Source organism: Pan troglodytes, chromosome Y, assembly GCF_028858775.2.
Source record: "Pan troglodytes isolate AG18354 chromosome Y, NHGRI_mPanTro3-v2.0_pri, whole genome shotgun sequence".
Classification (NCBI taxonomy): domain Eukaryota; kingdom Metazoa; phylum Chordata; class Mammalia; order Primates; family Hominidae; genus Pan; species Pan troglodytes.
Window position 1 is genome coordinate 33058075 of NC_072422.2, and position 25074 is coordinate 33083148.

A 25074-nucleotide genomic window follows, 5' to 3' on the forward strand; every position below is an offset into this window, starting at 1 on the left:
TACACCAAAATATAAAGACCAATGACACTATGAAGAAACTGCATCAACTAGTGTGCAAAATCACCAGATAGCATTAATATGATAGGATTAAATTCACACATAATGATATTAACCTTAAGTCTAAATGGGCTAAGTGCCCCAATTAAAAAAACACAGATTGACAAATTGGATAAAGAGTCAAGACCCATCAGTGTGCTATATTCAGGAGACCCATCTCATGTGCAAAGACACACATAGGCTCAAAATAAAGGGATGGAAGAATATTTACCAAGAAAATAAAAAGCAAATTAAAAAAGGCAGGGTTTACAATTCTAGTCTCTCACAAGACAGACTTTAAACCAATGAAGATCAAGAAAGACAAAGAAGGGCATTACATAATGGTAAAGTGATCAATTCAACAGTAAGAGCTAACTATCCTAAATATATATGCACCCAATACAGGAGCACTCAGATTCATAAAACAAGTCATTACAGACCTAGAAAGAGACAGACTTCCATCCAATAATAGTGGGAGACTTTAACACCACAGTGTCCATATTAGACAGATCAACAAGACAGAAAAGTAACAAGAATATTCAGGACTTGAATTCAGCTCTGGATCAAGTGAACCTAATAGACAACTACAAAATGCTCCACATCAAATCAGCAGAAAATACATTCTTCTCAGTGCAACATGACACTTTTTCTGAAATCAACCTCAAAATTGAAAGTAAAGCAATCCATAGCAAATGGAAAACAACTGAAATTATAACAAACCATCTCTCAGAGCACAATACATTCAAATTAGGACTCAGAGTTAAGAAACTCATGGAAAAACCACAAAATTTCATAGAAATTGAACAACCTGCTTGTGAATGACTCCTGGGTAAACAATAAAACTACGGCAGAAATAAAGAAGTTCTTTGAAACCAATGAGAACAAAGAGACAATGCACCAGAATCTCTGGGACACAGCTAAAGCAGTGTTAACAGTGAAATTTTTAGCCCTAAATCCCCACAAAGGAAAGTTAGAAATATCTCAAATCAACACCCTAAACACAATTAAAATAACTAGAGCTGGGCATGGTGGCTCACATCTGTAATTCCATGATTTTTGGAGGCCAGGGTTGGCAGATCACTTAAGGTCGGGAGGTTGAGGCCAGCCTGGCCAACATGGCAAAACCCCCTCTCTACAAATAAAGAAATTAGCCAGGCATTGTGGTATGTGCCTGTAATCCCAGCTACTCAGGAGGCTGAGGTAGGAAAATCACTTAAACCCAGGAGGCAAAGGTTCCAGTGAGCTCAGATCATGCCACCACTGCACTCCATCCTGGGAGACAGAGTGAGACTCCACTTCTTAAAAAAAAAAAAAAAGGAAAAAAGAAAAAAAAACTAAAGAAGCAAGAGAGAACAAATCTGAAAGCTAGCAAAAGACAATAAATAACTAAGACAAGAGTAAAACTGAAGGAGATAGAGACATGGAAAACCTTCAAAAAAAATCAATGAATTCAGGAGCTGTTTTTCTGTTTTTTGGAAAAAATTAACGAAATACACATCCACATGCTAGCTAGACAAATACAGAACAAAAGAGAAATCAAATAGACACAATAAAAAACAATAAAGGGGATATCACCACTGATCCCACATAAATACAAACTACCATCAGAGAATAGTATAAACATCATTTGCAAATAAACTAGAAAATCTAGAAGAAATTGATAAATTCCTGGACACATACACATTACAAAGACTAAATCAGGAAGAAGTCAAATCCATGAAAACACAGATAACAAATTCAAAAATTGAGGCAGTAACTAATAGCCTATTAACCCAACAAAATAATGAAAGTAAATAAATAACATTTTAAAAAGCCCAGAACCAGATGAATTCACAGCTGAATTCTATCAAAGATACAAAGAGGAGCTGGTACCATTTATTCAGAAACTATTCCAAACAACTAAAAAAGAAGGACTCCTCCCTAACTCATTTTATAAGGGCAGCATCAGGGCAATTAGGCAAGAGGAAAATACAAAACGTATTCAAATAGGAAGACAGGAAGTCAAATCATCTCTGTTTCCAGATGACACAATTCTATATGCAGAAAACACCATCATCTCAGTCTAATAACTCTGTAAGCTGACAAACAACTTCAGTAGAGTCTCAGGATACAAAATCAATGTTCTAAAATCACACGTATGGCTATAGACCAACAATAAACAAGCAGAGAGCAAAATCATGAATGAACTCCAATTCACAATTGCTATAAAGAGAATAAAATACCTAGAAATACAGCTAACAAGGAAAGTTAAGCCTCTTCAAGGAGAACTACAAAACACTGCTAAAGGAAATAAGAGAGGAAACAAACAAATGGAAAAACATTCCATGCTCATGGATAGGAAGAATCAATTCCATGAAAATGGTTATACTACCCAAGGTACTTTGTAGATTCCATGATATTCCCATCAAACTACCACTGACATTCTTCACAGAATTAGAAAAAATTTCATATGGATCCAAAGGAGAACCCATAAAGTATAGCCAAGACAATCGGAAGCAAAAAGAACAAAGCTGGAGGCATCATGCTACCTGACTTCAAACTATACAACAAGGCTACAGTAACCAAAACAGCATAGTACTAGTACCAAAGCAGACATATAGAACAATGGAGTAAAACGGAGACCTCAGAAATACCACCACACATCTAAAGCCATCTAATCTTTAACAAACCTGACAAAGACAAGCAGTGGGGAAAGGATCTGCTATTTAATAAATAGTGTTGGAAAAACTGGCTGGTCATGTGAGAAAATAGAAACTGGACCCCTTCCTTACACCTTCTACAAAAATTAACTCAAGATAGATTAAAGACTTAAATGTAAAACCCCAAACTATGAAAACCCTAGAAGAAAACATAGGACATGCCAATCAAGACATAGGCATAGGCAAATACTTTATGACAAAAACACCAAAGGCCACTGCAATAAAAGCTAAAATTGACAAATGGAATCTAATTAAACTAAAGAGCTTCTGCAAAGAAAAAGAAACTATCATCGCAGTGAATAGGCAACTTACAGTATGAGAGAAAATGTTTGCAATCTACCCATCTGACAAATGTCTAATGTCCAGAATGTATGAGGAATTTAAACAAATTTACAAGAAAAAAAAACCCCATCAAAAAGTGGGCAAACAATATGAACAGGCATTTCTCAAAAGAAGATATTTATGCAACCAACAGACATATGAAAAAAGCTCAACATCATTGATCATTAGAGAAATGCAAATAAAAACCACAATGAGATACCATCTCATGCCAGTCAGAATGGTGATTATTAAATGTCAAGATCAAAAGATCCGGTGAGGCTGTGGAGAAATAGGAAGGCTTTTACATTATTGGAGGAAATGTAAATTAGTTCGGCCATTGTGCAAGACAGTGTAGTGGGGCAGAAATACCTTACAGCCAGAAATACCATATGACCCAGCAATTCCATTATTGGATATATACCCAAAGGAATAAAAATTGTTCTACTATAAAGACATATGCACACATATAATTATTGAAGCACTATTTACAATAGCAATGACATGGGACCAACCCAAATGCCCAACAATAATAGACTGGACAAAGAAAATGTGGCACATATATACCATGAAATACTATTCAACCATAAAAAGGAATTGCAGGGACATGGATGAAGCTGGAAATCATCATTCTCAGCAAACTAACACAGTAACAGAAAACCGAACACTGCATGTTCTCACTCATAAGTTGGAGTTGAACGATTAGAACACATGGGCACAGGGAGGGGAAGACACACAGTGGGGCCAGTTGGGGGCGAATGGAGGGAGAGTATTAGGATAAACAGCTAAGGCATACAGGGCTTAAAACCTAGATAATGGGTTAATAGGTTTAGCAAGCCACCAGGGCACATGTGTAACATGTTCTGCACATGTATCAAAGATTTTAAAGTAAAAGAAAAAAAAGAATAACACCCCAAAAACAAAAACAAAAAATAGGTAATACTAGCTTACTTTCAATAGCAGAAAACAACAAAATCTTTTATAACACAGCACTCCTTAATGTTGCCATTATCACAAATTTACATCTTAAAACATTTGACATTGTATGTTCATCAATATAAATTTGTAATTATTGTTTGAATCATTTGCTTTTAATACAAAAAATAAATTAAAAGCCAAAAATGCAATATTATGTTTTTGCAGTTACTCATGGCAATGTTTTCCTTCATTTTTATTTATTTTTTCATGCGGCTTTGAGTTGCTGTCTATTTTCTCATTAGCATTTCTAATATGGTAGGTCTGCAGTGACAAACTCATTTTTCTTTTAATCTGTAATGTCTTTTTCTCCTTCATATTTGAAGAACTATTTTGTGAACTATTAAATTCTCCATTGATATTAACAATTTGTTTTAGTATTTTAAATATGTTATGCCAATGATTTCTGATCTCTATGGTTTATGAAGTGATACTGTCTGTTAATTGAATTGAGGATTTTTGTGTGTGTGCGATGAGTCAGTTTGATGCTTTCAAGACTCTTCTTAATTGACTTTTGACAGTTTGAGTATAATGTTTCTTTGTTTGTCTTTAGCATCATCTTTTTTGTGATTCATTGAACGTATATTTGTAGATTTATGCATTTCTTGAAATCTGAAGAGTTTTTAGTTTTGTTTTTGAAATATTTTCTGGCTATTTATATTGTTATGTTTTTTACTTTTTACTGATAGACATTCTGATTGATGTGAAATGCTATCTTACTGTTGCTTCCATTCACATTTCACTGATGTTAGTAAATGCTGAACTTTTTATTTCATATGCCTGTTGACCTCATATATATCTTCTTTTGAGAAATCTCTGTTTATGTCTTTTGCCCATTTTTAATACAGTTGCTTGTTTTTTTATGGGTTAGTTTAAATTCCTTACAGATTCTAAATATTAGACCATTGTCAGATGGATGATTTATAACTCTGGGTGCCTGAGTTTAGATGCACATATATTTAGAATTGTTAAGTCTTGTTGTTGAATTTAACCCTTTATCATTATTTTAAAGCCTTTATTTGTCCTTTTTGATTATTGTGAGTTTACAGTCTGTTTTGTCTAAAATAAGAATAGCAACTGCTCTTTTTAGATTTTGCCTTGCTTATTGGATCTTTTTCCATCCTTTTATTTTGAGCTTGTGAGTATCATTGCAAATAAAATGGGTCTTTTGAAAACAGTATACTGCTGGGTCTTGCTTCTTTATCCAACTTGTGACTCTGCTTTTTAAGTGGGATGTTTAGCCCACTTGCATTCAAGGTCAATATTGACATGTAAGATTTTATTTCTATTTATTTATTATTTATTTACTTTATTTATTTATATTATACCTCTGGATTACACGGGCAGAACGTGTAGGTTTTTTGCATAGGTATACACATGCCATGGTGGTTTGCTGCACCCCTCGACCTGCCACCTAAATTAGGTATTTCTCCTAATGTTATCCCTCCCCTAGCCCCCCAGCCCCTGACAGGCCCCAGTGTGTGATGCTCCCCTCCCTGTGTCCATGTGTTCTAATTGTTCAACTCCTATTTATGAGTGAGAACATGCAGTGTTTGGTTTTCTGATCTTGTGATAGTTTGCAGACGATGGTTTCCAGCTTCATCCATGGACAGAAACTCATCCTTTTTTATGGCTGCATAGTATTCCATGGTGAATATGTGCCACATTTTCTTAATCCAGTCTATTCACTGATAAAGTTTTTTTAATGTTAACTTCAGATAAAGAACAATTTCCTAGTATAAGCATATCCTCATGCAATATCTGACACATAATGAACAAATCATTGTTTACCTGAAATTCACTTGTAACTGGGCATCCTGTATTTAATCTGGCAACCCTACCTATATGGCAAGTTGCACAAGCAGGAGCGCTTCACAGTGGCCCAGTGTAAGAACTACCCAGAGGAAACTCAAGGATAGAAAAGAGGAGGAAGAAGAAAAATCTTAAGGTAAATTAGCCTGACTCTAAGTTCCTATTTGAACAATGGTGTAAATGAATTTGCTGAGTTCAACCATTATTGCAATAGTTCACAGTAACGAATCTCCATTATGCACTGAATAATTTATATCAAGAAAAAGCAAATCTTTAAAAGAGCCATCAGTGTTTCTCCTTATAAAAATCTCCCTCACTTCATCAGCTTTTCTTTTTTATTATTATTATACTTTAAGTTCTGGGGTACATGTGCAGAATGTGCAGATTTGCTACACAGGTATACACGTGTCACGATGGTTTTTTGCACTCATCAACTCATCACCTACATTAGATATTTCTCCTAATACTATCCCTCCCCTATTCCCCACCCAGACAGGCCCTGATGTGTGATGTTCCCCTCCCTGTGTCCGTGTGTTTTCATTGTTCAAATCCCACTTATGAGTGAGAACATGCAATGTTTGTTTTTCTATTCTTGTGTCAGTTTGCTGAGAATGATGATTTCCAGCATCATCATGTTCCTGCCAAGGACATGAACTCACCACTTTTTATAACTGCATGGTATTCCATGGCATATATGTGCCACATTTTCTTTATCTAGTCTATCATTGATGGGCACTTGGGTTGGTTCCAAGTCTTTGCTATTGTTAATAGTGCCTCAATAAACATACGTGAGCATGTGTCTTTATAATAGAATGATTTATAATCCTTTGGGTATATTCCCGGTAGTGGGATTGCTGGGTCAAATGGTATTTCTAGTTCTAGATCCTTGAGAAATCACTACACAGTCTTCCACAATGTATGAACTAATTTACATTCCCACCAACAGTGTAAAAACCTTTGTATTTCTCCACATCCTCTTCAGCATCTGGTTTCCTGACTTCTTAATGATCACCATTCTAACTGGCATGAGATGGTATCTCATTGTGGTTTTGATTTGCATCTCTCTAATGACCAGTGATGATGAGCTTTTTTTCATATGTTTGTTGGCTGCATAAATGTCTCCTTTTGAGAAGTGTCTGTTCATATCCTTTGCCCACTTTTTCATGGGGTTGTTTTTTTTCTTGTAAATTTGTTTAAGTTGATTGTAGATTCTAGATACTAGCCCTTTGTCAAATGGATAAATTGCAAAAATTTTCTCCCATTCTGTAGGTTGCCTGTTCACTCAGATGACTGTTTCTTTTGCTTGGGAGAAACTCTTTAGTATAATTACATCCCATTTGTCAATTTTGGCTTCTGTTGTCACTGCTTTTAGTGCATTAGTAGTGAAGCCTTTACCCTTGCCTATGTCCTGAATGGTATTGCCTAGGTTTTATTCTAGGGTTTCTATGGTTTTAGGTCTTATGTTTAAGTCTTTAATCCATTTTGAGTTAATTTTTGTATAAGGTGTAAGTAAAGAATCCAGTTTCCACTTTCTGCATATGGCTACCCAGTTTTCCAAATACTATTTATTAAATAGGAAATCTTTTCCCCCATTGCTTGTTTTTGTCAGGTTTGTCAAAGGTCAGATGGTTGTAGATATGTGGTGTATTTCTGAGGCTTCTGTTCTGTTCCATTGGCCTATATATCTGTTTTGGTACTGGTACCAATACCATGCTGTTTTTGTTACTATAGCCTTGCAGTATAGTCGAAAGTCAGGTAGCGTGATGCCTCCAACATTGTTCTTTTTGCTTAGGATTTTCTTAGCTATGCACAGTCTTTTTTGGTTCTATATGAAATTTAAACTAGTTTTTTTCCTATTCTGTGAAGAAAGTCATTGGTAGCTTGATGGGGATAGATAGCATTGAATCTATAAATTACTTTGGGCAGTATGGCAAATTTCATGATACTGATTCTTCCTCTCTATGAGTATGGAATGTTTTCCCATTTGTTTGTGTCCTGTCTTATTTTCTTGAGCTGTGGGTTGTAGTGCTCCTTGAAGAGGTCCTTCTCATCCTTTGTAAGTTGTATTCCTAGGTATTTTATTCTTTTTGTAGCAATTGTAAATGGTAGTTCACTCATGACTTGGCTCTTTGTTTCTCTATTATTGGTATATAGGAATGCTTGTGATTTTTGCACAATGATTTTGTATCCTGAAGTTGCTTATCAGTTTAAGGAGATTTTGGGCTAAGACAATGGGGTTTTCTAAATATACAATCATGTCATCTGCAAACAAAGACAATTTATCTTCCTCTTTTCCTAATTCAATAGTCTTTATTTATTTATCTTGCCTGATTGCCCTGGCCAGAACTTCCAATACTATGTTGAATAGGAGTGGTGAGAGAGGGTTTCCTTGTCTTGTGCCAGTTTTAAAAGGGAATGCTTCCAGTTTTTGGCCATTCAGTATGATATTGCCTGTGGTTTTGTCATAAGTAGCTCTTATTATTTTGAGATATGTTCCATCATTGCCTAGCTTATGGAGAGTTTTTAGCATGAAGGGCTGTTGAATTTTGTCGAAGGCCTTATCTGCATCTGTTGAGATAATCATGTGGTTTTTGTCATTGGTTCTGTTTACATGATGGAATATATCTTTTGATTTGCATATGTTGAACCAGCCTTGCATCCCAGTGAAATAAACATGTTTTTTGAAACCAAAGAGAACAAAGACACAATGTACCAGAATCTCTGGGATATATTTAAAGCAGTGTGTAGAGGGAAATTTATAGCGCTAAATACCCACAGGGAAAATCATGAAAGATCTAAAATCAACACCTTAGCAACACAATTAAAGGAACTAAAGAAGCAACAGCAAACAAATTCAAAAGCTAGAAGAAGATAAGAAATAACTAAGATAAGAGCAGAACTGAAGGAGACAGAGACAAAAAACTCTTCAAAAAAATCAATGAATCCAGGAGCTGCTTTTTTTAATGATCAACAATATAGATTGACCACTAGCCAGACTAATAAAGAAGAAAGGAGAGAAGAATCAAACACATTCATTAAAAAATGATAAAGGGGATATTACCACCAATCCCACAGAAATATAAACTACCACAAGAGAATATCATAAACACCTCTATGCAAAAAACTAGAAAGTCTAGAAGAAATGGATAAATTCCTGGACACACACACCCTCCCAAGACTAAACCAGGAAGAAGTCAAATCCCTGTATAGACCAACAACAAATTCTGAAATTAAGGCAGCAATTAATAGCCTACCAACCAAAAAAAGTCCAGGATCAGAGGGAGTCACAGCCTAATTTTATTAAAGATACAAAGAGGAGCTGGTACCATTCCTTCGGAAACTATTAAAATTAATAGAAAAAGAGGGAATACTCCCTAACTCATTTTATGAGGCCAGCATCATCCTGATACCAAAACCTGGCAGAAATATAACAAAAAATGAAAATTTCAGGCCAATATCCCTGATGAATATCAATGGGAAAATCCTCAAATACTGCATGATATGTGAGATTTAATCCTGTCATTTGTTAGCTTGTAGTTATGTAGACTTGATAGTATAGCAGCTTTTTAACGTAATGTGATTAAGTGTGTTTTTGTAGTAGTTTTATTTCCATGTTTAACACTCCCTTACAGACTTCTCCTAAGTCAGATCTAGTGGTAATAATTTCTGTCAGTATTCACTTATTTGAAAAAGACTATAATTGTCCTTCATTTATAAAGTTTAGATTGTTGGAAATGGAAGAATATTCCATGCTCATGGGTAGGAAGAATCAATATTGTGAAAATGGCCATACTGCCCAAGGTAATTTACAGATTCAATGCCACCCCATCAAGCTACCAATGACTTTCTTCACAGAATTGGAAAAAACTACTTTAAAGTTCATATGGAACCAAAAAAGAGCCCGCATTGCCAAGTCAATCCTAAGCCAATCCTAAGCCAAAAGAACAAAGCTGGAGGCATCACACTACCTAACTTCAAACTATACTACAAGGCTACAGTAACCAAAACAGCATGGTACTGGTACCAAAACACAGACACAGACCAATGGAACAGAACACAGCCCTCAGAAATAATGCTGCATATCTACAACCATCTGATCTTTGACAAATCTGACAAAAACAAGAAATGGGGAAATGATTCCGTATTTAATAAATGGTGCTGGGAAAGCTGGCTAGCCATATGTAGAAAGCTGAAACTGGTTCCCTTCCTTACACCTTATACAAAAATTAATTCAAGCTGGATTAAAGACTTAAATGTTAGAACTAAAACCATGAAAATTCTAGAAGAAAAGCTAGGCAATACCATTCAGGACATAGGCATGGGCAAGGACTTCATGTCTAAAACACCAAAAGCAATGTCAATGAAAGCCAAAATTGACAAATGGGATCTAGTTAAACTAAAAAGCTTCTGCACAGCAAAAGAAACTACCATCAGAGTGAACAGGCAACCTACAGAATGGGAGAAAATGTTTGCAATCTACTTATCTGACGAAGGGCGAATATCCAGAATCTACAATGAACTCCAAAAAATTCACAAGAAGAAAACAAACAACCCCATCAAAAAGTGGGCAAAGGATATGAATAGACACTTCTCAAAATAAGACATTTATGCAGCCAAAAGACACATGAAAAAATGCTCATCATCACTGGCCATCAGAGAAATACAAATCAAAACCACAATGAGATACCATCTCACACCAGTTAGAATGGCAATCATTAAAAAGTCAGGAAACAACAGGTGCTGGAGAGGATGTGGAGAAATAGGAACACTTTTACACTGTTGGTGGGACTGTGAACGAGTTCAACCATTGTGGAAGTCAATGTGGCGATTCCTCAGGGATCTAGAACTAGAAATACCATTTGACCCAGCCATCCCATTACTGGGTATATACCCAAAGGATTATAAATCATGCTGCTATAAAGACACATGCATATGTATGTTTATTGCAGCACTATTCACAATAGCAAAGACTTGGAAGCAACCCAAATGTCCAACAATGATGGACTGGATTGAGCAAATGATAGACTGGATTAAGCCTTATCATAACCTAATTTTAATGCAAAATGACATTTCTACCAGTGATACAACAGGTGACTAATCACCCATGCAATGACTAGAAGCAATCACAAGTGAGGCAAAACTACAGTTCTGAGAAGTTTAAAGCCCACTTTCTGAAAAGACATGATGTTCTTCTCCTTACTTTTAATGTCAGTCCTTTCATTAGAGAAATAATGTATTTTAACCCCCTTCTGTTCACTAGTAGAGAATTGCATTTGTGAACCATGCTTTCATTTCTCAATTTCCTGGCTATAAAGCCTGAAATACTTGACACTCATTTTTTATTTCTTGTATTGGCTTCATGACAAGAACAGGGAAAGACCCATCTTTTTTAGGGGACAGGCTTTGACAGTAACAGAACTGGCAACCCAGATAGGATCCCGGACAAGATAATCCACCTCTCTTTTTGGGAAGTCATGTTACTTCCCTAGAGATCCAGCACTGCCACCTGAAAGTTTCAGCGAACAAAGAAGGTAAATTGATTCTAACTCTAGGTGCCAGAAATCAGCTTCAGGGAAGGTAATGTATCATTGTTGTGGGGTCATAAACAGGCAGACAAAGGGTTATACAGCTGTACTGGGAAGGACACCCTGAGCTGAGGATGGCAGGAATGCTCACCCAAAATGAGGGTTGTGCATGGGAAACCTGACACCATGTCATGGTCTTATCCTCAGTAAAAAGTCCCTGTGGAAATCCTTGGAAGGGGAAAAGAGGACTTGTTGCTGGATAATTATTGTGGTCCTTTGGTGATGTCATATTTTCTTACTTTTTCTTGTTTTGGTGTCCTTATGTTAGGATCTACACATCTGCCATAACAGTTGCTTCTTACAAGTTTTTGAAATTGCTCTGATAGGGGAGAATTTTTTCCTGAAGGTACACACACACACACACACACACACACACACACACAATTGTTTGAGACATTTGGCTTTGATTTTGGGTACCTGCAGTTGTGTAATCTCTGTATGATTTCTTCAGTACTAAACAAGTTCAGTGGTGTCTCTGATTTGCTCAGTGGCTTAAGGTATGGTTATTAGTTGACGCTATGGTGAAGTTTTTCTGGGGACTGTGATACCAGCTGGGTTAATGCCCCCAGTGGCAGTGGTACATCAAGCATCCCTGTTCATAGCCATCAATGCAGCTTAAACAGGCACCAATGTTACTGGGTCCTGGAAAGTCAATTCTTGGACCACTAGACGGCTTGTTTAGACACTGGTAGTGAGAGCAATGGTCTGGGTGGCTAAGTGGATTCTCAGGTCCCTGTCCAGCTGGTATGATATGTGTTATAGCAGTACCAGTGGTGGAGGAACACATAGGGAACCAGAAGCCCATGTTGGTGTTGCTGGTAGCTATGATGTATTGGTTAGGATAGTTCTCTAGCTTGCTGGTGGCATGAATGGATGGGTGTCATCTGTGGCAATATCAATAGATTGGCTCAGTCTGACTACAGACCCTGGCAGAAGTGATCAGATGTGATTGGTGATGGGCTGGGCCAGGATATTTCCGGGCTCCTGGATAACATATTAGAGCCCTGGGTCTGGGGCTTCTCTTTAGGGCCCTGGTAGTATCTTCGCACACTGGCTGTGACAGACAGGCGTTACTGGAGGAATGCTCTAGTGTGGGATGATATGGTTGGTTCATTGTGAGCCTACCACCAGGGAGGGGGGCCTCTCAGGTGGAACAGCATGGGTAAAAAGCTAAAGAAGCTGTGGAGAGTTAAGACTTTTCATGCCCTAGTCTCACAGTAGCCCACAGCAGAGTGGTGGGAATTGTCTTATGTTTGTCTAACAGTCTGGTCTCACCTGTCCTTTCTTGGTCACATGGTAGCTGCAGCCATGTCTGTTTGGACTCAGCCCCAGTGTGGAGCACATCCTAACCTTAAATTCTCAAGATGGTGCCATGAACCCATGACTAGAAAGGGCAGGGTTTCTCTCTGGTGAGTTGCATGAGTAAGAAGTTGTGAGGACTGTTGACTTATCACACCCTGGTCTTACAGTATGCTGTAGCAATATGGTAAGGATTGTCCTAGTGGTCTGTGGGAGTGTCCCTTCTCTCCTCTCCCTTTTTGGCCCAGTGGCAGCAGCCATTTCAGTTCTGGCCTCTGGGCAGGAGTAGATCCCAGCATGTAGATTCTTAGAATCGTGCCAAGCTGTAGCTGCTCTGGGCTCATGTCTGTGGGATTCTAGATGTGTTCCCTTTCTGGAGCAATGTCTCTGTGCAATGTCTAGGTCTCTCCCTATGTTAGGCCTGAGGCTTACATGGATCAAGGGTATCTCCCATAGTCAATAACACTGTTGCAGAAGAGTGGAACCCTGGGGATTTCTCTTTTACTCTTTTTCCATATTTAGGAGCTTCTCTTAATCTCTGGCTGGGCAAGCTACCTTAAGCCCTTTTATTATGTGCTTTCAGTTATTCTTATCACTTGTCTGTTCAACCCTAGGATTCTCTCTTAGATAATGTGTTTAAAGTGTGAATATCACTTGCTATTCGGTTTTCTCTCCATGGAAGTTGTACATATTAGCAATATCTAATCAGCTATTTTGATCCTCTTCCTCAGGAAGTAGTCAATACAATAACATATTTTCTTTTTAAAATTCAACTTATTCATAAATGAAATTTTTGTTTATATAAAAAATTTTTCTACTGAAATTTTGTCCTCTCTTCCAAAACAGCTGATAATTTTTAAATGTTTAAGGCAGACCTAAATGGAGAGATTTCAAGCAGAGTTATCCATATGTTAAGACTGTATGAATTAGGATATTCAGTTGGGAAAAACAAATAGAATCATACTGTTTTTGTGATACTGGTCATCAAACTCTGGATAATTCTCGACAATGAATCAGAAACAAGAATTCTGTTGTTTACATTGAACAAATATATAATTTCTTATCATTCAAAAATATGAGACAACATAAAAAAATACATTGTTAAAGCCAAAGACCTCTACTTTTTGTTTTCAATCATTTCTTTAGTAGAGCTCACCCATAATTTTGTAGAAAAATTTCTTAAATCCTTTTAGGAACTTCAATAAACATAAATAAAATGAAATAAAAATAAAATAAAATAAAATAAATTGAAGGAGAATATGTATTATACTTCCCTTCTCTCTCCTTTTACTCCCTCACTCTCTCACCTCTTCTCTACAAATACGCTAAAGGCCTGTTTTCTTAAAACTTAGTTTTACAATTTCCTTCAAAGCATATTCTTGCCTTCAATATACAATTCACCAATAAATATATTCATAAATACAAATACACCCTGGGTACTGCTGGCATTTAGAACTATATTCTATCCTGGGTACAGCTGGCATTTAGAACTATATTCTATGTTCACTTTAACTCATCTGTGTTGCCCTTTATAATCTTCTACATCTTTCTGTATAGGAAGAATTAGAAGGTGATAGGTTTACCTTTCTTCCTTTTAGCTTGAAAGATTTACCTTTCTTCGTAAAAATTATTCATTTCTTGCTAATATCCCCACATCATCCTAGAATCTTATTTTCATCTTTAAAAAATTTCTAAGTGCCATGTGGTGAATTAGGACAGGTAATAACTTTCCATTTACTAAGGATGTCTCTCTCTAATTTTCATGCTAATTCTATTAAAAGGGTTTTATTACTGTTCCCAGTTTATATATGAAGAAACTGTGGCTCAGACAGGCTAAATAACTTGAAGGTTGTCCCTTGGTGAAACTTGGGTAAGGTGAACCCACATGCATTTATATCATAGCATTAACTATTATACACATGATTTTCATACATATTTTGTCCTTGAATTTAATTCTTCAAATTTGGCTCATGTATATGGTATAATATTCATATGCAAAAAGTTTATAAATATTAGCTAAGTATTCAAAGAGATTCAGCTATAATATTAGTTGCATCTGGGTATTACTATTTCCTTTATTAATTTAATATTGATAGACATCATTCATTAGCTCTTGATGCTAGATTTTTAATTGATCAGATATAAAATAAAATCATAAATTTTTGTGGTTCACTAAGATGAAAGGGTTATAAAAAAGCATGCGTTTAATAGATCACAGTCCTCAGAGACGGACAGACTTTTCTTGTTGTTGCTTAGGCAAAGTAGAGCTTATTAAAAATATGAAAACAATGCAACTAAAGAGACACTAAAGAAAAAGAAAATCTGTTTCATGCATGAAAGAAAGCAGAAATGGGCTAGAATTACACTGGCAAGAAGGCCATCATACTTAGAAAGGCTGATACGCTATGTAGGATGAAGTAGCCAGGGCAATATGCCTTATGATAGGTGTTCCTAAGTATTTAAATATATTTTGATGTGTGCTAACCAATGTGTAAAATCCCTCTTGTCTTGCCTTTTAGATCATGCATAAAAGTTTTGCTACTATGATAACCTTGAATTTGTTTAGATAATAAATAGTTGCAGATCACACCAGAGAGACTTTTGGCGCTTTTCTGAACACCAGAGTGGTGACAAATGAGTAGCAACAGGGAACAAAGGACATACCTTTAAGGAAAGCAAAAAATACAGCTGTAGTGATTTTAAAATTTTAATCGATCACAGGCAATGACATAAGATCCTCTTAAATATAAGTCTGAATGTTTTGGCATGTGCAAGCTATAAATTTGCTGACTTAAAAACAGTGCAATGAAGTTCCTTTTGCCTGTTAAACATATTATTGACTATAATGAAGAACTATATGGACTAATCACAATATACTACCTTATATTTAGCCATGGTTGCAAAAAAATTATGATGATACAGGAATTTTTAGTCATATTCAACACATTTTTTCTTCACAAATCTGATTGGTTGTTGTAGATACCTTGAAGGATATAAATTGAGCTCATAGTTAAAGAAAATCTAGAGGACCAAGCCTCCCTGTGTAGCACAAAGAAAGTTTCTCTGAATATATTTAAAGGTATGTGGATTTTACATATTATTTTGTGTCCTTTTTATTCTGCTTCTTTTCTGTAATTCATATTTAATAGATGCAAATAAATTCCATGTTTCTAATACTTTATGCTGTTAAGAATCAGTTACTTCTGTTGGATTATAATTAAATTTGACTCTCATTATGTAATTTTTTTTTTTACTTTATAATCCTTCAAAGCATTTGTCTATATGTGTATTTAAATTTTAATTTTAGAAACCAAAAGGAGTTCCTGGAAGCCAAACTCACTTGTAAACTAAATTGAAATAATACTTTAAGGCTACCTTTATTACTTTTAAGACTTTTTTTGTTAAATACATCAAATAATACCTTATTTCATACTAAAACCATCATCTAAAACTTTATCTCTTTTTAAAAATTATTTCAAGCTTAATAACACACATTTAGGATACAACATCAATGTAGTACTCATATCAGCATTACTACATATTATATTCACTCTCTTTACCAAAATTAATGTCTTTTTACTTAAAGATTTTTAAAGTTAGTCAATAATTTGAGACATGAAGCATTGTGCATATGTTTAAGTGAACAAGCTTTAATTCATATCTCACATCTCTAATTCGTAGAGTAATTAAATTAGAACATATATCAAAGGGAAGATACCATGAAATAAAATAGAATCTTTGAGATATAAATAATCCAAAACTTACTGAAGAATCAATAAATTCACAGATTATTGTTTTCTTTGCCTTTCTGTTTAACCTCATCTTTTGCTATGCAGACCCCCTGAGCTCAGACATTTTACTTGCCTGAAGTTCTATAAGGCTGGAAATCCCTGTCATTTCTTAATCTGTTTTGGCAAATAACTTAGATTTTTTCCCTCAAATCATCAGTCTTTGTTTTTAACAATATCAATACCTAGATGGATAATATAAGAAATATTTCTCAGCTCCTCATTTTAAAATGATAAAATGCTATGTAGTAATGGGTAAATACCTACCTTGACGGGCTCTTGAACCTTAAGAGCCAAATTTGTTCCTTCGATTATTAATTAAAAATTATACTTAGCTTGTATGGCTTTACAGGACCATGCAGACAGACAGGAATATGGCATTCCAAATTACATAACAACATGATTTATTTTCCTCCACTTGTTCAGTTTCCAACCTAAATGAAAAATGATTTTATGCTAACTACTGTGACTCCAAAACAATAAAATGGACTGAGAACTTGAAATCAAATAAGAAAAATTAACCTTGCAAAGAATATCCCACTTGCTACCCACAGACAAATGCAGATTATGTTTTTTAAGGCACTTTATGGTGCACATGTGTGAGAAGAGATGAGAAAAGCACTTGCTGATTTTCATTTCAGAACCATCAAGAAATGGGGACCTGGATTTTGTTTGCCTGCCTTGTGGGAGCAGCTTTTGCCATGCCTGTGAGTAAAACATTCTTTGCATAAGTTGTGTCCAATTTACAAATGTGGAAATAAGAATTTGTCCCCCAGCTGGGAAACTTTAAGGTTTAAAACAGTTTGAGCTAAGAGGCCCCAAAACATCTGTGCTGAAGAAACACTTTGGGGAGTGAAAAAATAGATTATCTCTTCCTAGCTTATTTTGCTTAGTATAATGTCTTTCATGCTCATTCGCATGTTTGTAAATGTCAAGATTTTATTCCTTTTTAAGGCTGAATAGTGTTCCATTGATTAGCCTCATTTAATGTTTCCACCCTGTAAATATATATCAAAACATCATATTGTACACCATGAATATATATAACTATTATGCACCCACAAAAATTTAAAAATAAATCTATTAATTAAATAAATAAAATAGTTTCTGAGATGCCTCCACTAGAGGTTCTGATTTGGTACAGCTGGGGTTGGGCCCAGGACTCTATTTTCACAAGCACCCCAGGAGATTCAGTTGATACCATTAGCCTGGAGATATCACCACCCATTTCTACATGGAGGAAGTTTTTGGTTTTTGTAGGTTTGTTGTTGTTGTTGTTGTTGTTGTTTTGAGATGGAGTCTTGCTCTGTCGCCCAGGCTGGAGTGCAGTGGCACGATCTCAGCTCACTGCAACCTCTGCCTCCCAGGTTCAAGTGATTCTCCTGCCTCAGCCTCCTGAGTAGCTGGGACTACAGGAATGTGCCAGCATGCCGCACTAATTTTTTGTATTTTTAGTAGAGACGGTGTTTCACCGTGTTAGCCAGGATGGTCTCGATCTCCTGACCTCATGATCCACCCGCCTCAGCCTCCCAAAGTGCTGAGATGACAGGCGTGACCCACGGCACCTGGCCTGGAGGAAGCTTTTGAAAGGGACTCTTGAAAGGTCTCCAGAGAAAGTGCTTAATCAGCCTTATAAAAATATTACCAAAATGCCCGTTTGGTCTAAAACCTAATTCCTCTCAAGTTTCCAGATATCTTCTTGCCCTCCACATATTACTGCTGTTACCACTTGAAGGGTAAGATTTCTGTGTTAGGAATCCACTTCTAGAAACATCTTGACTATTCTCAGAAGTCCTACCCCTTTGGGTGCATCTGATAAGTATGTGGCTTTCTTGTGGTTGTCCAGGATCCCACCTACACCCAATATATAGTGATGTATTTTGTATTTAAATGTATTAAACACCATGGTGTCACTCTCACTCTGTCTGGACACAGGTGCATAAAGGCAGGGAACTTAGATCATATGCATGCCAAGCAGCCTGCATATACTTTTTGGTGGTATAAAGAGCAGTTGATACAACCAGAAGCCAGCAAGCTTCCACACCTACCTCCTCTCTTCCTGTCTCACCCACAAAACCAAGATTCTGTGCTCTGCCTTCCTGAAATCCTGCACTGTGGCAATCCTTAGCCTTCTCAGGAGTCCCGGCATTACGAATTCAGCCCTTTTCCTGCTCTCTAAGATGGTATCGATCAAAAGCATATAGGACCTGAATAAAACCATTCACATCCAGATGAGAGTGAATAAACCCCTCCTATGAAATGTGAGAATTTTAAAATAATATAATATAGCCAGTCCTAAATGAGGTCAATGTCTGAGGGAGATTTTCTTCATGATTGTCTCTCTTCTCCTTCACGTGGACCCCGGGAGCAACCAGAGTTCCACAAGGCAGGCGCCAAACACTTGGCTTCCACTTTTGAGAGGATAGACAGTCCTGATTCAGATTATCATTCATGTGGCCTTTTATTTTTAACTTAAAAATTTTTTTCTGCCATAAAAACACTGGGAGAATAATAAAAAAGATTGGCCTAAATAAACTCTTTCATTTTTCCATTGGATTTATAATGTTTCTACTTTCTCCACACATCTTGTTCTGGCATTCATTAATTTCCACCTTGTGGTTTCTTTTGTGGCTTCTTTTGTTGTATGGATGTGTTGTTTACTTTGCCTGTCAATTATGAGAAATCCCTTAGATACTTACAGTACTTGACCACCTCCTGATCTACAAGGGAACATTTGTGAGACAACTGCTTGTTGATATTTCTTTACCGTGTAAAAGAAACATACTTCACTCCCCAACATGGGATGAGTTTTATCAGCAAGTAAACTGTTAGACAGGATAAGGTAGAATTCATTGACAGCACTGGGGTGGGAGAAGGATGTTGTTTGATCACTGGAGAATAAATGTGTCCTGGTTTCTGCTTCCAGGTCTCCAACTTTAAGACTATAACCCCAGGGACAATCATTTAGCTATTCTAGACCTCTTTAAAATAAGAGGTCTCCTCTCCTACATAGCACACTTGTCTTAACGAAAAACAGACCTCAAATATATTCTGTACTATATAGATTTTTTAAAAGTAATTTTAGTCTCTTAATGTTAACAATTGCATATTGACTTAATCTCTTACTCTCTCTTCCCTTCCTTCACACTCTCCCTTCCTCTCTCTTTCTCTTCTCCTCCCCTCCTCCCTATAAAAGCTACCACCTCATCCTGGGCACCCTGGTTATATCAACTTCAGCTATGAGGTAATTTTTCTCTTTACTAATTTTGATCACTGTTTGCATTAACAGTCCCCTGGGCTCTGTAAAGAATAGTGGGTGGATTCTTCACCCCAAATAAAGTGGTTTCTCAAGTGGTCCCAATTTTACAGTTCCTACCATCAGCTTCCCAGTTTAAGCTCTGATGGTTGGCCTCAAGCCTGTGTTGTTCCAGCACCCTCCTGCCTGACCATTCGGATTGACTCTTTCCTCCTAAATATGGCTGTAAGTTTATTCATTCATGAACCACTGCTCAGGAAGGTTCCATGAAAGGGCAAAAAGTCAACTCTGACTGACCAGCTTGGTTGTATCCCATCCAGTAAAATGTAAAGATTAGGTAAAATTACTAACTTTTGGCAAATAATTTCCTCTCTTTGGAACCCTGGTTTTCTCATTTGGACAAGGGAAATTACTGTAATATTCACATTTCAAAATATTGGAGAATAATATAGTTAACAATTATAAAAACTGCTTTGTCAAGTATAATATGAGCAAGGTAACTGATTTTTTTTTATTGATTACATGCTGTATTACCGTATAAAGAATCCCCAAACCTAAGGTTAACCAAGTGTGTATACTGTTCAGAAAGGAATAAAATTCTTACTTCTCTCATAGGTTCAGGTAACAATCTGTGAGTTTATTTACTTACACAAGCTGCTGACAAATGTTAATAAGAATCTGAGGCAAGGTTTTCTGTTAAACCTAAAAGATTGACAAATTTGATCAGTAAATCTGTGTTTTTAGGTTGAGGGACAGTGTTTGCACTGCTTTTTTCCCCATTGTGACATCAAAGGAAAGATGAAATTAACATTATGTCACATTATTACGGCATAATTTTATGTTTGCTTCGCTCTTACAATGAAGAGCAGGATCTATGGAAATAAACAGATTTACTCCCTTTGTAACTTCAGTCAAGTTAATGAATCTCTTTAACTTCCCATGACCTTATCTAAAAAGTGAGAGTAACAATACTTGCCTCCTAGCATATAATGAAAGATGAAGAATGTGTGTGATGGATGTAAACACAGTGCCTGACACACAGGAAGTACCCAACAAATGTTTTACCTTCCTCTTTCTCTTGTAGAACTCACATTCTCAGGCTATCAATGTTGACAGGATTGCTTTAGTGAGTCTATATTTCCTACTGCATCAGTGAATTTCTGCATGGGATGAAAGTAAATTAAATCAAATGGATTCTAATATATCTTTCTCTTAAGGTGCTCACCCCTTTGAAGTGGTACCAGAGCATGATAAGACCACCAGTATGTAGACATTTTGTTCTTTATTCCCTGAAAATATTAGGCATGCATTTAAATTCCCATTTTAAGAAAATACCATGTGTACTCCACATACAGACACTAATGGGAAATTTAGTTTGTAAAAAATCATGTCTGTGTACACAGTTACAAATTTTTGCAAAGGAAAGATAAATAAAATATTCCTATGGCCATAATGGCAAAGAAAACACTGCTGCTTCTCTGGTTGGAGTCACCTGAGCCAATGGTAAACCTGCGTCTCTGTTTCTCACCAGTACTCTTCCTATGGTTACGAGCCCATGGGTGGATGGCTGCACCACCAAATCATCCCCGTGGTGTCCCAACAGCACCCCCTGACTCATACCCTGCAGTCTCATCACCACATCCCAGTGGTGCCAGCTCAGCAGCCCAGGGTCCCCCAGCAAGCAATGATGCCTGTTCCTGGCCAGCAATCCATGACTCCAACCCAACACCATCAGCCAAACCTCCCTCTGCCTGCCCAGCAGCCCTTCCAGCCCCAGCCTGTTCAGCCACTGCCTCACCAGCCCATGCAGCCCCAGCCACCTGTGCAACCCATGCAGCCCCTGCTGCCACAGCCACCTCTGCCTCCAATGTTCCCCATGCGGCCCCTGCCCCCCATACTTCCTGATCTGCATCTGGAAGCTTGGCCAGCAACAGACAAGACCAAGCAGGAGGAAGTGGTGAGTACACCTTGAAGCCACTACAATGCCAATCCTGTGAAAATGGTGCAGCAAAGTTGGCCCCAGAGTTCTAAGGGGTCCAACAACTCAGGGTCTAGAGTTGTAGTAGTTACAGATCTATGATTCTATTAGTCCAAGTAATATGTTGTATCTTTACATTATAAACAAATTTATCTAAATGGATTGGTAATTAAGACCACGGTTTTTATGATAGGTTTAAATTTTATTATTATTGAATTTCTACCAGACTGTATATTATGACAACCCATTAATAGAAAAATATATTATTAAACCCTCTTAATTTTAAGGGCAACAGCAATAAGGGAATATCAGTTCTTTCATTTCAAAGATTTGACTCGCAAGAAGAGGCTAGAATTGCAGTGAAGGCTTAAGATAAGATGGGGTGGGTAATTTTTAGCGTGCAAATATTTGAACAAGCTATGAAAGGTAGATGGGAAATCTCTTTTAAAAAACCTATAGGAAGGTTTCCCGTTTTCAGTAGTTTTCAGTCTAACTTGGAGGAGGCTAAACTAAACATGCTGTTAGAGTCCTTTTTAGTGCTGAGATTCTATAGAGGATTAAGCTTTTAAAAAGAAGTTACCTCAATTTATGACTGAATCTCCCATTACAAGAAGCACTTACAAATGAATGGGAATAATCAATAAAAAAAACTTTATCCACATCCGTAAAATCTTATTTCTACATATATAAGATTATGTGATCTATCACTTATATGTATCCAACTGTAATTCCAATTTATACAAGCTATTGATGATATACTACTGAGAAGCAGAGAAAAGTGAGGTGGAAATGACCAGGATAGACAGCCAGGACAGCTAGGTTCAAGTTCTGGCTTTGCCCTCAAAAAGGAGGCACTATTGTAAAAGTTACTTCAAATGTGTGAGTATTTTCATTTCTTTTAAATGGGGGAAAATGACAAAATCAGATCATTTTCAAGCCTCTGTCCAGGTATAAATGTGATAACTTCTGAATTAAAAAATCATAATATATGTTATAAATGGCTTAATAATTGTGAGCATGTTTACAGAGAATATGGGGCAGAATTTTTGAAAATTGATTGAGGCTGGGTGGGGTGGCTCACACTTGTAATCTCAGCACTTTGAGAAGCCCAGACAGGTGGATCACCTGAGGTCAGGAGTTTGAGACCAGCCTGGTCAACATGGTGAAACCACATCTCTACTAAAAACACGAAGGGAAAAAAAAAAAAAATTAGTTGGGCGTGGAGGCAGATGCCTGTAATTCCAATTACTAGGGAGGCTGAGGCAGCAGAATTGTTTCAACCCAGGAAGTGGAGGTTGCAGGGAGCCAAGATCGTGCCATTGAGTTACAGCCTGGGTAGCAAGAGTGAAACTCCGCCTCAAAAAAAAAAAAAAAAAAAGAAAGGAAATTGATTGAATCCCAAGTAATCTGACGTCTATCATTGGCTATTCTAGTCTAAAGCACATGTTCTCTCTGTGCATAGAGAATGCATTTATTTATCTCCTTATTAAGAATTAACACCATGGATTTATAATGTGCTCACACCTTGACAAAGCTATTTATGGAAAGGTGACTTTGGGCAGATAGTTTGAACTCTTTAAAACTCAGTTTCTTTTTGTGTAAAATTTGAGTATAAATAATAGTTTCTTAGAGTTGTTTTAAGAAAAATAAAATAGCATGGTGAGCTTGGAGCCTGGCATGCAAGAATTACTCAAAGAAAGGTAGCAATTGTTATTTTGTTATAAAATAATAGGCTTTAAGTGTTCCAAAGGTAGAAGAAGCCTTCATGGACACCTAATATCTAATGACAACGAACGAACAAAGAAACTTTGGAAATTATAGAGTTCAACTTAAGTGGTTGTACATTGGTTTGACAAAACCGAAGGCATACGTGTATTGTAAATGGTACTCACCGGAAACAATTAAAATATTTAATTGTTCCTTTTGCTATTTTTTTCAGGATTAAAAGACCAGAATATGAGACGGGAACTGAAGTAAACACTTTAGTTGCTTTCAGGGATGACACAAGCACACAATGATTTTTGCTTACAATCACTTAACTTAGCAAATTCTGTAACTAAAAATGTACCAATAGTAGACAATAAAATGTTTTAAAAATCATTCATGTCTTTGTGTTGAATGAAACTTAAATTTTCCTATCATTTGAGACAACATATTATGAATGAGTATTCTTGAATAAGGTAAGAACTGCTCATTTACTCATACAAATTCACCATTTGGCAAGCAAATAGGGACTATATTTCTTTTTAGAGAAAATTGAAATTATACTACGTCAAATCTTTTTAAAAAATGAAGTTTACACATCAGTTAAAATCATTGATAAAATAAAAATGTATGAACATATACAATCACTGAAACCTGAACCAAATGAAGGGAAGTTTATATGATAATTTCTTTACTTCACACCACATCAGCAATCAAAATCTGGTTTTTTGATCTCATTCTATAGAAAATGATTTTTAAATAAAATTATGTGATATGCATAATAATATACTGAATTGAAAATTATTTAAGTAATTTGTTTTCTCAAGAGATGTTATTAATGGAACTTCAAATAGAGAATTGCAGTTATGTTATATACAAGTCATTTATTTCACTTCATAAACTTTAATATGATAAATTGTATTGCACAGCCTTCAAAATGTTAACAGATGCATAAAATGGACTCCAAACAAGTTTTCTGTGCCACTCATATTTACATTTGAATCCCTTTTTTTTGCCTACACCCACACGGAATTGTAAACAGTCTTTGCGGGGTTTATATTACATGCATCCATGGTAACTTTATTTCAGTACCTTTATGATTAAGACCCCTTAATCATGTTCTGGAATGGATAAACACAACTTTACTGGAAGGGTGTCAATATTCAAGCAAATAACTTCATTTTAAAGAACTTAGATTCAATTTTTTAAAGGTAGAAATTTTTTAAAGGTAGAAAAACTTTTAATCGATTGGCCTGGACCAATTCTAATCAATTGAGTCCACATAAGCACAGTCTAGGGCAGGGCACTACTCTATGTGCTGTTGAAAATAGTTAGGTCCACATCCTTAAGGAATCTAGAAATTACCAAAGGGATAAAAGAAGCCTACAAATAACAACTAAAAATGCCAAATGGCCTTTTCTGTCATAGTATTAATACTATGACAGAAGTACAGTCAAAATGTTCTGGCTTTTCTCAGCACTCCTTCCTTGCTGGCAGGACTGGAATCAATCCCAGCATTCAGCCTTCCATGAGCTCAGGAGCAAGGAGTTCCCTTGCTACCCCGGGGAGCCCCCACCCCACAGCCAAGGGAGGTGGTGAGTGAGATTGATACTCAGCCTGGGAA

The 25074-nt window shown here is 36.5% G+C and overlaps 1 protein-coding gene across 4 annotated transcripts in view; it reads left to right on the forward strand.

Moving 5' to 3' along the window:
* Window positions 1-23846, forward strand: part of AMELY (amelogenin Y-linked) — a 209182-nt gene extending 185336 nt beyond the window's left edge. The window contains exons 1-7 of one of the 4 annotated variants that reach the window (XM_054677200.1): window positions 15748-15803; window positions 17154-17219; window positions 19709-19756; window positions 20853-20894; window positions 20986-21030; window positions 21300-21725; window positions 23686-23846. In XM_054677200.1, coding sequence (XP_054533175.1) covers window positions 17166-17219; window positions 19709-19756; window positions 20853-20894; window positions 20986-21030; window positions 21300-21725; window positions 23686-23691 — 621 coding nt within the window. In that variant the 5' untranslated portion in view covers window positions 15748-15803; window positions 17154-17165 and the 3' untranslated portion in view covers window positions 23692-23846. Of the gene's footprint in view, window positions 1-15703; window positions 15804-17153; window positions 17220-19708; window positions 19757-20852; window positions 20895-20985; window positions 21031-21299; window positions 21741-23685 lie in introns of those variants that run through there. The other 3 variants (XM_054677201.2, NM_001102459.1, XM_063805003.1) reach the window with 3 other exon arrangements.
* Window positions 23847-25074: the final 1228 nt, after the last annotated feature.